Genomic DNA, 13,293 nt, shown 5'->3' on the forward strand with positions numbered 1-13,293 from the left:
CATAAAATTTTATTGCCCTTAATTTAGGAAATATTTGTTTTGTGGATTGATTGTATGAAGAGTGGTTTACAATTCTAATTGCTTTTTTTTGCAGAATAAAAATAGGTTTTGTATTTGACTTGTAACTATGCCCCCAGATTTCTAAACAATAGGTCAAATAAGGAATCATGAAGGAACAATATAGAATATACAATGTAGCTGTGTTTAAAAAATATTTGACTTTATGTAGGATGGCTAATGATTTGGACAATTTAGAGAGAATATAAGTTATGTGTGGTTTCCATGATAATGTATGATTCAAGATTACTCCCAGAAATTTTATTTCATTTACTCTTTCAAGAACAACATCCTCAATTTTTAACTCAGAGATGTTTTCCCGTTTTCTATAGCCAAATATAATGTACTTGGTTTTATTTTGATTTAAAGACAGTTTGTTTGAATCAAACCATTGTTTGATTATGGATAATTCTTTTGTTATGTCTGAAAGAAGCTTTTCCAGGTTATCTCCAGATAAATACAAAGTAGTGTCGTCAGCATATAAAACACAATTTAACAAATCAGAAACTTTACAAAGGTTGTTTATGTATAAAATAAATAATATAGGACCCAATAGGGACCCCTGGGGTACTCCACATGTAACAGGACACATATCAGATTTTTCGTTATTGAAATAAACATACTGACATCTGTTAATAAGATAACTTTCTAACCAGGAATATGCTATTCCTCTAAAACCATATTTCTGTAACCTACTAAGTAACATAGTGTGATTTAATGTATCAAATGCTTTTTGAAGATCAACAAAAACGCCTACAGTAAATTTCTTCTTCTCTATCGAGGAAGAAATATGATCAACTAGATGCATTATCGCCATTGAAGTAGATCTACCAGCCCTAAAACCATATTGATCCTCATGCAATAAATTAAACTTTCCAATAAAATTGTTCATTCTTTTAACAAAAAGTTTTTCTAATATCTTGGAGAATTGGGATAATAATGAAATTGGTCTGTAATTTGTAAATATATGGCGATCTCCATTTTTAAAAATGGGAATAATTTTTGCTATTTTCATGTTATTTGGAAAAATGCCCTCCCTAAAAGACATGTTAAATATATGAGTTAGTGGTTCAACAATGAACTCAATTGTGTTTTTAATTAATGACATATCAATGTCATTCCAATCTTTGGATCTTTTATTTTGAAATGTTCTTACAATTTCTAGTATTTCATTTGAACTAACCTCAGACAGAAACATTGAGAACTTGTTTGATTGGATACTAAGTTCTTTCAACTTCTTTATTGGCTCTTTTATTTCCATTGCAAGTTTATTTCCAACATTAGCAAAGTATTCATTTAATTCATTTGCAATAAGCATTGGGTTTCTGATCTGAATATCATTTTTTTTAAAATAACTTGGATACTCTTGTTTCTTATTGTTTTTTTTGGTTAATTTGTTTATTATTTTCCAAGTCTCTTGCATGTGTAATTTGTGTTGCTCAATTAACTTATGATAATACTGTTTTTTAGAATTTCTTATTATATTCACCAATTTATTTTTATAATTTTTATATGTATTTTCTGCTTCTTTACTTTTTTCTCTTACAAACTGTCTGTATAGTGCATTTTTCTTTTTACAAGCCTTTTCAATACCTTTGGTTATCCAAGGCTTTTCGTTATTTTTTTTATGACTAATTTTAATTTTTGGACAGTTTAAATTATAAAGCTCTATGTATCGATGCAGAAAAGCATCATAAGCTTCATTCACATTGGTAGAAGCATAGATTTCATTCCATGTTTGATTACATAGAGCCCTCCTAAATGAATCAATGTTATCAGAACTGCAACACCTTATCCAAATGTGTATACATTTTCTTTGAAGACACATTTTTCAACACTGCAAACACAGGCAAGTGATCAGTAATATCACAAAACAAAAGGCCTCCCAAAATTTCTTTATCAGTTCTATTTGTGAATATGTTATCTAGCAACGTTGCTGATTCTGTGGTTATACGTGTAGGCTTATTAATTATTGGGCATAAACAGTTGCCATACATTGAGTTGATGAACTCTCTTGTTTGATTTAAACCAGTTGGATTGATTAAATCTATGTTAAAGTCACCACATACTATTTTTATTTTATTTGTGCCCATAGTATTTAAAACTTCAGACATTTTTTCATTGAAGTTGGCCATATTTGTTCCCGGTGGTCTATACACACAACTAATCCATATCTTTTTTGAAAGACCATCTTCTATTTCTACTGTGATACATTCCAGAACATTATCAATAGTGTAAGATAATTCATCGACAATTTTGCTATTTATTGTTTGTTCAATGTATAAAGCCACTCCTCCACCTTTTCTTTTATTTCTATTGGTAGTATAAAGCTCGTACCCCTCAAGGTTGACTTCCACCATCTTGTTATCATCAAGCCAAGTTTCTGATACAGCAATCACATTAAATCTTTTTAAAGATTTAAGAAACAATTCTATAGAAGAAAAATTCTTATATAAACTTCTGCTGTTGAAGTGAATAACTGATAAGCCTTCTTGAATGTCCACATTGCTGTTAAACTGTTCCACTGTATAATAATTACAACTAATTTCAAGATCATTATAATAGTTTGAGTCCGGGTCAATGTCATTTTCAAAGTCATGCTTTGTGTTTTCAGATTGATCTTGGATGTATGAATCAGACTGATTTTCTGTACACAGCAATAAGTGATCCTTTGTAGCTGAGTTAACTTTGCAACTTGTTTTATTTTTCATTGTATTGTCTGTCATAATTATCAGGCATCCAGTCCAGTTTGAACAGTCCCAAACCCGATCCCAGCATACCTTCTTATGTCAGTCATTTGAAACGGTCCAGTTCTTTCATGTTCCTTATCATCATTGAGCGTGTAGATTCCACCCCGTTGGGTCTGATGTAAATTTTCCCATTCCTGGTCCAAGTTGCTTGAATTTTGTTTTGCTTCTTTAGCAGTCGAGCACATCTTGCTATTTCTGCATTTTTTTTTGTAAGACTTTCGTTTATGTAAACTCCAGAGCCTTTTAATTTTTTTGATTGTCTCAGTAGCTCAATTTTTTGCTTTACAGAGATTACCTGCACAACAACAGATGGTTTCATTTTAGGATTTTTGTTTGGAATCGTGTAGCAGCTGGAGATGTTTTGCTTTTCCAGAGTGATATTCTTTGTGTTCAGAAATTGCAGGAGTTGTTGTTCCAGTGACTTTAATTCCTCTGTAGGAGCGTCCTCACCTTCATCCACTCCAGATGCTACTTTGGCATAACTGCGATGTTTAGTTTCAAATCCAGTGATGATAACATCTTTGTTTTTTGCTAGTTGTTCCAGATCATCAATCCTTTGCTCCAGGAGTTCAATCTTGTGGTCTTTTTGAATAATTATTTCTTTCAGTTGCCTGATATCCTCAGGGAGATCCATGAGACTTTTTTGCTGAGTCACAACTTTACTTATCTCAGAACTCATAAAGGATAGTGATTTTTTAATTTCCTCCATCTCTTCTGACAATTTTTTGGTTGCCATTGTTTTTACAGTCCAAACTACTCACACGTGTCCAAGTTAGTAGATAGGTTTGGTGAGGCTGCTTTGTCTTGATGGTTCAGGTGTTCTTCAGGCTGAACAGGCCTGTGGATTGATTCCCCAATATTCCACCGAATATCCAGCTTTAACTCGGAATATTCTTCAGATATTTTAAGAGTTTGTAAATTAGGCACTTGAAGGCTGTAGATCAGTGTAATTCCATTGGATCATGTAGATTTTAGTATGATTGTAGAAGGCCATTTAGCAGCAGCAGGCAGCAGCAGCAGCCATCTTGATGGCTTGGTGTGGCCGCCATTTCGACATTCAAACGTTCTCATTGCTTTCCCATCCACAGAAGGTATCTGCTTCATTTGTGCAGCTGATGGAACATGAGAAATCTGTTTAAGTATTTTTCTATATATGCACGGTGGGGCCGTGGTTAGCACTCTCGCCCCACAGCAAGAAGTCCCCTGGTTCAAGTCCTGGCTGGGGGACCTGAAACAGCATCAATGGGGGACCTTTCTGTGTGGAGTTTGCATGTTCTCCCCGTGCATGCGTGGGTTCTCTCTGGGGTCTCTGGCTTCCTCCCACCGTCCAAAAACATGCTTTATAGGTTAATTGGTAACTCTAATTTGTCTGTAGGTGTGAATGTGAGAGTGAATGGGTGCGTGATTGGGGACATTCTACCCTGCGACAGACTGCCGACCTGTCCAGGGTGTCCACTACCTTTGCCCACAAGTGGCCGGGATAGGCTCCAGCAGCCCTGTGACCCCGAAAGGAGAAAATGAAATGAATAAGATAAATACTAAAAAAAATAATAGTACTTATAAGATATAAGTACTCTAAAATTGTTTATCCAAAAAATGTAAAGAAACACGTTTACTTTTTCGGTTCCCTTTCATGTCAGAACACCTTTTATTTTTGTTGATTTGTGGAAATGAAAAGAAAACAATTTTTTTTAAACTGACAGGCTATTTCATCCCAAAATTTTACAACATTTTTGGAGATATCAAGTCTCTTGTTCTCTTTCTATCTCTCTTTGAATAGAATAGAATAGAATAGAATAGAATAGAATAGAATAGAATAGAATAGAATAGAATAGAATAGAATAGAATAGAATGGAATAGAATAGAATAGAAAATTATCGAGGTTTAACAGTGACGTCAAATTTACATGAAATATAAAATGTTGAAAAACTAAAGCAAACAAACTATTTCTAGTCTATATACTGAACTTAGGTTCTGTTTGCTCTAATAGTTCCTCATTTAACTTTGTATAACTTTAAAAATGTACCCTTTCAAATAGGCCTGCACAATATACCGCAAATTTATCGTTATCGCAATATCCAGCTCTGCAATATGCATATCGCAAAAGACGGCGAATATCGAAATAAATCGCAAACCCAAAATGTGTTAAAACGATCTTCTAGCAGCTTGAAGCATTTAAGGAATCAAATAAATCCCTTTATGCTTTGACCAATCAGATGGACGCCTTCCCATTGTTGACCAATCAGATGGAGGCCTATTATGTTAACCCTGGTCCTGAAGAGCCTCAACCCTGCCTGTTTTCCAGCTCTCCTTAACCAGCTTGCTGTTGATTGGCTGACTCAAGTGATTTCACATCCTGATTGACTGAACACACCTGATTTTGGTTATCATTATCGAGCAGTCTAGGGAGAATTGGAAAACAGACAGGGTTGAGGCTCTTGAGGACCAGGGTTAGCCACCCTGACGTTTGTCCCCCATGTCGATGAGGGTCATTTGGAGTATAATTTTTGAACTGTTGCAATGAAATGGGAATGATGTTTTTGTTTATTTTTCTATTTGTTTATTTACCGCAAATTTATCGTTATCGCAATATTGATCACTAATATCGCATATCGCAAGTTTTCCTCATATCGTGCAGCCCTACTTTCAAACTACTTATTATATAACAACACATGTTTTTTTTCCGCATACAATATAGTATACAATTTTACTATAGTGCTACACCTCTTATACATACTTTTTATAATGAGACATTTATTTTGTAAATATTTACATTTTTCTGAATATTAGTTACTGATCTCTTTCTTTGTTTTCTTTTTTAAGATCTCTTTTTAAGTCTCTTTTTTTTATATATGACAAGCTGTGGGATTGGTGTCCCTCATCACATACGTTTGAGTTTCTCCAATGTGAATGCTTGACACGTCTCTGCTCTTTAATGCGTGTAACCCTTGTGCTATCCTAGGCACTTTAACATTGGGAGTTGGGTCATCTAGACCCGCTTGAGAAAGTCTTCCAGAAATGCAATCTAGATAATTCATTTTACAACATTTCACCATCTTTGATATTTTCACCTGAGTTATTGGAATCAGTGTAGCTGCTTTAACCCTTGTGCTATCCTAACATTGGGAGTTGGGTCATCTAGACCCACCAGACAGTGCGCTGAACCTTTTTTCTTCAATGATGTGTGATCTTCACTGGTGTCCATGGATTACATGAAATCTTTCTACCTTTATCCTCCTTTATCATGGTAGGAAGAACACGTCAATGTAAGGGTGGGGTCATCTAAGATAGCACAAGGGTTAATGTGAAGACGCTTGTGGATCAGATGCACTGAACGGTTTTGTCATTTATTCATGTGTGTTACAGTCTAGCAGTGACTTGAGTTCACTAATCTGTCACTGTCTGATTATCTAACACAGATATGACGATGTGTATAAAGTTTCTCTGTGTCTTCTCTCAGGTTGCACCGGTTCTGGAGGAGCGTGCTCACGTGCTCCGCCTCTCCCTGGAGAAGATGCGATTCATCGACGACCCCGAGTTATTCCTGCGCCGCTCCGTCCTCGTGAATAACCTCCTCCGGCGTCTGCGAGCTGAGATCCTGCTCCAGAGCAGTGACTTGTGCTTTCCCCCGGGCCCCCCCTTCACTGCTGGCCCCTGCATCCTCCCGGCCGGCGCCGGGCCCGCCCACCAGCTGCTTCACAGAGCCATGCCCTCCCGGATCTGCTTAGCCCCCCAGGCCAGGCCGCCACTGCGCAAGCGCTTGCGGACAGTCGGCGGAGTACAGGGGGAACTGCGGCCCGACTGCGCCCAGACCTGCTGCTGCATCTACGCTGCGGCCGCCGCTGCAGGCCACTACATCCACTTCCCCTTCTCCATGTACGACGCAGCTCTCTCCAGCTGCCCCCCCACACCACACTCCTCTTCATTCTTCCAGCTAGCCGGCCACAGCAAGCTAGGCCTAACCATGGTTGTTGATGACGACGAGGATGAGGATGCTGAGGAGGAGGAGGAGAATGAAGAGGAAGAACATCGGGCAGAGGTGGATGAAGAAGACGACGAACAAGAGCAGTCGGGCCCCTGTGTTGATGTTAAAGACAAAGTCAGACAGGCTCTGGGTCACAAACACAAGAAGAAGGACAACTGCCATGTGGAGGAGGAAGGAGACGAACCAGAGGAAAACGGAGAGGAGGAAGAGGACGAGGAAGAGGAGAAAGGTACGAGTCCGTGTCTTTGGGGTTCAGACGAAGAAAGCCAGAGATTTCGCTTGTGGCGCCGCAGAGCCCATAGACAGTAACCCCAAACGATCAACACCGGAGGAAAATGCACCGACGGCCGCATCTGCAATCAGTTGGAAACCATTTCTCTCGTTTTGCAAACCAAGCGATCTGTTTACTTTAATAATGCCAAGTCATGTGGACGTTAAAGGTCTGACATGTGGCACGCAGACAGAGGCCCTTCTCTGTTTGATGAAGGAAAACCTGAAAGCTCTGGTTTTTTCCCCGACAGCGCCGTTTTAAAACATTTCTAAAATACGAGATCACATATCAGGGGATCTTAAAGCGCAAATGTGAAGTGAAGCTTGCTATTGCACTGAATCAAGGCTATTCAAGCACAACAGCCTCCCATGTGGGGCCTCTTATTGGTGCAACGGTCTTTCAGGACCCTAAACAAATCCCAGAATGAACGGGTTGTCTGCTTGGAGGTGTGTGTTTGCAGAATATGATGTAGCATTAAAAAAAAAGGATTTTAGCCAGTTCTGTTGATTAATCCACTCATATCTCTGCGTGCCTGTTTCTTTTTGTGGCAGTCTCAGGCATCAGCATGTGCTGCAGCGTGTAAAATTCAGATTACTTTATGACAACACAATCATATGAATTGTTAACTTGCAAAGAAAAGTGCCTTAGTGTTTTTCCCGAATACATGTATATTGTGTGTTTATGTGATTGTTTGAGTTACTAAGTGGCTACTTTGCATAATCAATGACTGCTTCGGCATATAACGGGATAGGAGCATGTCGTTAGATGCAGAGGAGCTTGTAAATGTTTTTGTTTAGGAGTCAGAAGCAAATATCCTCACCTCAAGTGTTTGTTTCTACATCAAAATGCATGATTTCAAGCAAAATCCTTTGCTAAAAAAGAAGAAGAAGAAAAAAAAGCACAAACACCTTCAGCTTTGAACGACAGAAGTTTATCACTTGATCATTCCTGTCTTAATATTCATCATCCAAGAAAAACCTTGTTTGGTTTTTTTCTCTCAGAATTTCTTGAAAAGTGCAAAAGTATCAAGAAAACAGTAATAAACACTTTGGGGAAACAAATTGGTTAACCTAGAGGCAACAAATTAGGTGTTAAAACGGTCAAAACTCTTTTATATCCATTTTTTTGTGACAGCTGTGTGGTTTAATCTGCAGAATGAAGATGAATTTAGGAGGAACACACGCATGTACTGTTTGAAAGACGCTTTGTAGAAAGCTCCTTTAAAATGAGTCGAATAAATCGCAAATCTTAAGACATAAACAGAAGACTTTGTCACATCTTTCCTTTTGAATCACAGTTGTTTATAGATTACCCTGAGATGAAAAACACAACGTTGGTTGGAACGAATTGTCATTATTTGCAGGTAGAACAAGGTGATATGACCTTCAGTGCTTGAAAACAATAAGAAATTTGATTTTTGATTTGATTTTCCTGCAAAGAAAAACAGACGTCTATCAGTCTGTTCCAAAGTCTGGATTATTTCGTTTCTGGAAACGTTCTGGTGTGCAAAGCTGAATTCATCAAACAGTTAAACCCTGTAGCTTTATGTACAGGACAAATGCTGAGCTTGAAGTTGACCCTCAAAACCAAACTTCCATAGTATCTCACAAGTCAAACTAACTGAAATGTAATTATTGCAGTTTTCTCATCGATTTAAATCTTGCTTAAATCGATTGAACTCCCAGTGAATTGACAAAAGTTTCTCATGTAAATCAATGCAAACAACTCCAGACAAGTTCAAAGCATCTGCAAAACATTCCGACTATTTCCCCCCAAAAATAGTGTTTACAATTCCAAAAACACATGAAGGGAGCGCTGTAAATCACACCAGCAGATCAATAACTTCTGCAAATGTTTTGAGACATTTTAGAAACAACCTGTTTGTGTGTCCTCGGATCAGGACACACAAACACACATCCTCCTGGTTCCATCAGAGATAATCAAGCATTTTAGTTTGTTGGTAAAGTTTGGTGTAGATGGAGTTCCATTGTGATCCTCTGCATGGCCTCCATGGCCTCCAGCTTTGCACAAACACTAAAGCACACTGATGGTAGCTACTCTGAGTCACTGACAGCGTAGCATTTGGTCTCATCTATAAAATAATTCAAGGTATGTGATGCCAGTGGGATATTTACCCTCTTCAAAATTCGTTTGAATTCTTGAGTTTGTACGTAGTTCTTTCAGAAATTGTGCTCATGATTTCATTTGTTATATTTTGGTCCCTCAAAAATACACATTTCCCTCCATTCCTTCTAATGTCCTCGGAACAGAATTTTTAAAAGCAAACGTCAACTCAGATAAATTTTGGTTGCCACTGAAAAGAAATAAACTGGAAAGTCCACACAGAAAGAGGTACAGGGTATAGAAATGTGTCCTACTTTGGTTTGTTTGCTTAAAAGTCTTGGAATGAGATGATTTCAGCGGTCAGAAATGGAGAAAACTGGTCTGCTGGAACACATGACTCAGACAACAACACATCCAAAACAGTATTTTTGGGTGGAAGATTCAATCACAAACCTGAACCAAAGTAAAAAATCCTAAAAAAATATTTCACAAGGTGTTTTTCTTTTCTATAGCTCCTCTATGGCATACTGCAGTTTAAAGCACAAGTTATTTGAGTTTGACGTCCCTCGTGTTTTTATGTCCGTGATGATGACAACAGCAGGTACAAAAGTGGACATCGGGTCTGTTTACGTAAGCTCATCGCAACAAGTAAGAAAAAAAAAAAGATCAATGTTGGTTAATGGAAAAATATGACAAAGCAATATTTGTTTTGGGGCTGAAACGACCTGTTCATTTTCTGTAAAAAAAAAAAAAAAGAATTTGAAAAAACTTTTCACGTACAAGTGTGCTTCAATAACTTTATGTGATGTTCTGTGACAAATGTATCATTAAAAGGATGGTTGTAAAAAAAAAAAAAGAAAACCTCAATCTTTTTGCCTTTCCTTCCATTGTCATACGGCTGTGTATCTTGAACATGATTCAGTATGCATGTCAATACAAACGGATATATAAAAGATTCAACTAACATTGTGGTGACACCATACAGTCCAATACAATCCATTCTACATATTTATTATTTAATTAAAGCTAAATGAAAACGTCTAAAAACAGAAGCTGATTTTTAATTTTATTTTGAGCAACAAAAACAAAATAAATGTCGTTAACATAAAAGCTTAAATATTAAAACTTGGCATTTTTTTTCTTTGTAGCTAAAAAAATGTCATTTTGTTGTATTCAGGTTACATTTGAAGTGCTGTAAAAAAAGGGGGGGGGGGGTCTTGTTTAGTGAACAAAAACACTCATTCTTTACTGTGGTTCACCTTCAGCCAATTGGAAGTGACCTAACTTGGAAGAAGCAAGCTTGTGATTGGACAAAAAACAATTATTTACTTCCCCATCAATTTCACTTTTTTTTTGTTGTTTTTTTTTACAAAAAACGTGTTTTTCAACTGATACTGGTTGAAAAGGATAGATTTGTTTATATACATATCTGGATCTTTCACATCCTTACATCTTAACTGCATGAATGCTGTATTTTTAGGGACTTTCATCAGAACCTCAATATTCCCTCCATGTTCACCTGCTTCCATTACAAAAATCATCTGCAGGCATTTTCAAGACAGCGTGTTGAAAAGGAGCTGTCACACCTTTCTTTATTGAAGCATTATTTAAATGTTCTTTTTGAGCCACTATGGGGCTAAATCTGTGGATTATTTCTAATTCTTTGGAGCTTTTATCTGACATTCCCCTGGAGATCTTGAAAGCAGCACAGCACTGCAGAGCACTGTTATGATTGTGGGTCCTTATTGCATGTTGTAGGTGAAAAGTGTTAAGGGGGGGTCAGAATCACAGGTCTGCACCCCTTGACAGCTCTGTTGCGGGGTGCGGATGGAAGATCCTCTCTTCTTGACACGCGCCTGCCACAGGGGTGTGTGGATCAGGCGGCGCGCCTCCACGCCAAATCCTTCCCCTTCAGATCCTTCACTGTGGCTGTTTCTCAGTTCAAAACAGCGTCTGAAGTACGAAAGCCGAGTCCTAATTTGTCATTTTGGAACATTTAGGAAAACAAAATCAAATAAAATAACTAAGGAACAAAACAAATAATAAGATATTTCTTTACATAATCACAGTAACATGGCTAGCACATTTAACAGGCTCTTTTTATTCAGTTCATGTTTTACTTCGAAGCCCATCGAGACGACTGTTGTTGTGATTTTGGGCTATACAAATAAAATTGAATTGAATTGAAAAATTGAATTCATTTAACAGAAAGTATTTTATTTAATTTGTGCTTTTTTCATGAAAGAAAAGTGTTTCAACTCATTCAAATGAAATGTTTCCATCCAATCCTAGATTATACATATTGAGGTTAAAGCCACACACGCACGTTCGGGCAGAAGAGTGCTAAGGAGAAGGGAGTCGGCATTTGTCAACAAGGAACTTTGGCAGCTCTCAGTTGCCATGGGAACTGTCTGTTGCCGAGGACCGGTTTTGCATCACAAGGTCCTCAAATTGGCTCCAAAGCCTCAGAGGTCCTCCCCTCCTCCACCCGGCTCACCTCCGTCTCACGTAGCTTCAAACATATTGTCAGCTTTTTCTTTTCTTGTCACTCCCCCCCCCCAGCCCCGTTTCTCCGTTCCACCACCTCCTGGTGCTCACACTGAATCCCTGCTTTTTTCGCACCTCAAGTTGCCTAATTAGCAGGCAGCTCTGCAGCTCCTGTTTGACCAGACAACCAGCCATCCATCAACAGATAAACAGACACGACCCGGTTCTACCCGTGAAAGAATGCAGCTGGGACTGACTCGCAGGAAGTGCTTCCAGATTACAGCGCCTGGATTTTCACCCGTGTCTCTGCGGCTTAAGACCAACAAGTCGGTCCTGACCGGATCAATTCGATCCAGCTTACATAATGACAGCAGCTCTGGCTGTTGTCGTCATTCCTGGGTGTTTGCCTCCAGCACAATGTGTGTGTTTTCAGAGCAGAGAGGAGCCGCTGTTGTTTGATAAACACTTGCAATGTTGGTGAGAACAGTCCCAGGCTGTGAAGCACGCTCCTCTTCTCGCCCCAGTGGAATTTTCTCAGTGCCAAGACAAAGCTGGCAAAGCAAGAGAGGAAATGAATGTGCTGTAGCGGCTGCAGCATCCAGATCCGGAGATAGCTGGTTTTCCAGCCATCCTGAACTGACCAAATGTTTGATAAGAATATTCTGAAGGTATTCACATTCAGCTTAATGCTTAGATGTTTGTAACTCTTAGGTCAAAAGGAAAAACAAATCATTAGTTAACAATAGACATATTAGTGTTTTATGAAAAATTAAGGTATAAAATGTATTTTTACCTAAAGACACAAATAAGAATAGTGAGCTTTAGAAATCAACACATACTTAAAATAATAAATGTGTCACTAAAATATAGAAATTTAACTAATAGAATGTAACTAATAGATTCTGAAAAGTTAGCAAATAATTCTTGCGAAGAATTCTATTATATAAAAATCAATTGTTCATGGAGGCCCTGCGCCAGACTGGTGACCTGTCCAGGGTGTTTTTTACCGCCTTCACCTAACAGTAGTTGGGACAGTTGCCGGCGACCTCATGACCCTCAATGTCATGATGATTCAGCGGGTTAAGATGGATGGTTACTCATAATTGTTTAAAATGTTGCCAAAAATTGGCTTTTTGACTTCTACAGCTGGTCTTAAAGAGACTTAGTGGAAACTATCAGCGATCATATTTGTTACAAATATTCTTTATTTGAGTTTTGGTCCGGATGTTCAGAAACCAGAAAAATCAAGATCAAATCAGTGATTAACACTAATTAAACTGCAGGATTCTTTATTATATTCTATATGATATTATGGAATATCAAGTACTCCTATTTTCTTGAAACCCTTGTGCTATCCTAGGCACTTTAATATTGGGAGTTGGGTCATCTAGACCCACTAGAGAGTGCTCTGAACCTTTTTCTTCAATGATTTGTGATCTTCACTGGTGTCCATGGATTACATGAAATCTCTCCACCTTTCTCCATCTTTGTCATAGTAGGAATAACACGTCAATGTAAGGGTGGGGTCATAGGATAGCACAAAGGTTAATTTTCTGTAAACAATTCTTTTAGTCATGACTGGTGCTTCTCCTTAGCGCCCTGTCTAAGAGCATGTTTGTGTTTTTACCTCTGGATATCAGACATTCTGAATGCGTGTGGCTGAAGCAGAGGGAGCAGCG

At 38.1% G+C, this 13,293-nt stretch overlaps 1 protein-coding gene across 1 annotated transcript in view; it reads left to right on the forward strand.

The window, feature by feature from the left end:
• The window catches only part of LOC105357543 (SERTA domain-containing protein 4), a 35,756-nt gene extending 25,773 nt beyond the window's left edge, over positions 1-9,983 (forward strand). The window contains exon 4 of the mRNA XM_011492674.3: positions 6,268-9,983. Within this exon, the coding sequence (XP_011490976.1) occupies positions 6,268-7,101 (834 nt within the window). The 3' untranslated portion in view covers positions 7,102-9,983. The remainder of the gene's footprint in view (positions 1-6,267) is intronic.
• The last annotated feature ends 3,310 nt before the right edge of the window (positions 9,984-13,293 follow it).

Source organism: Oryzias latipes, chromosome 22, assembly GCF_002234675.1.
Source record: "Oryzias latipes chromosome 22, ASM223467v1".
Taxonomy (NCBI): Eukaryota; Metazoa; Chordata; class Actinopteri; order Beloniformes; family Adrianichthyidae; genus Oryzias; species Oryzias latipes.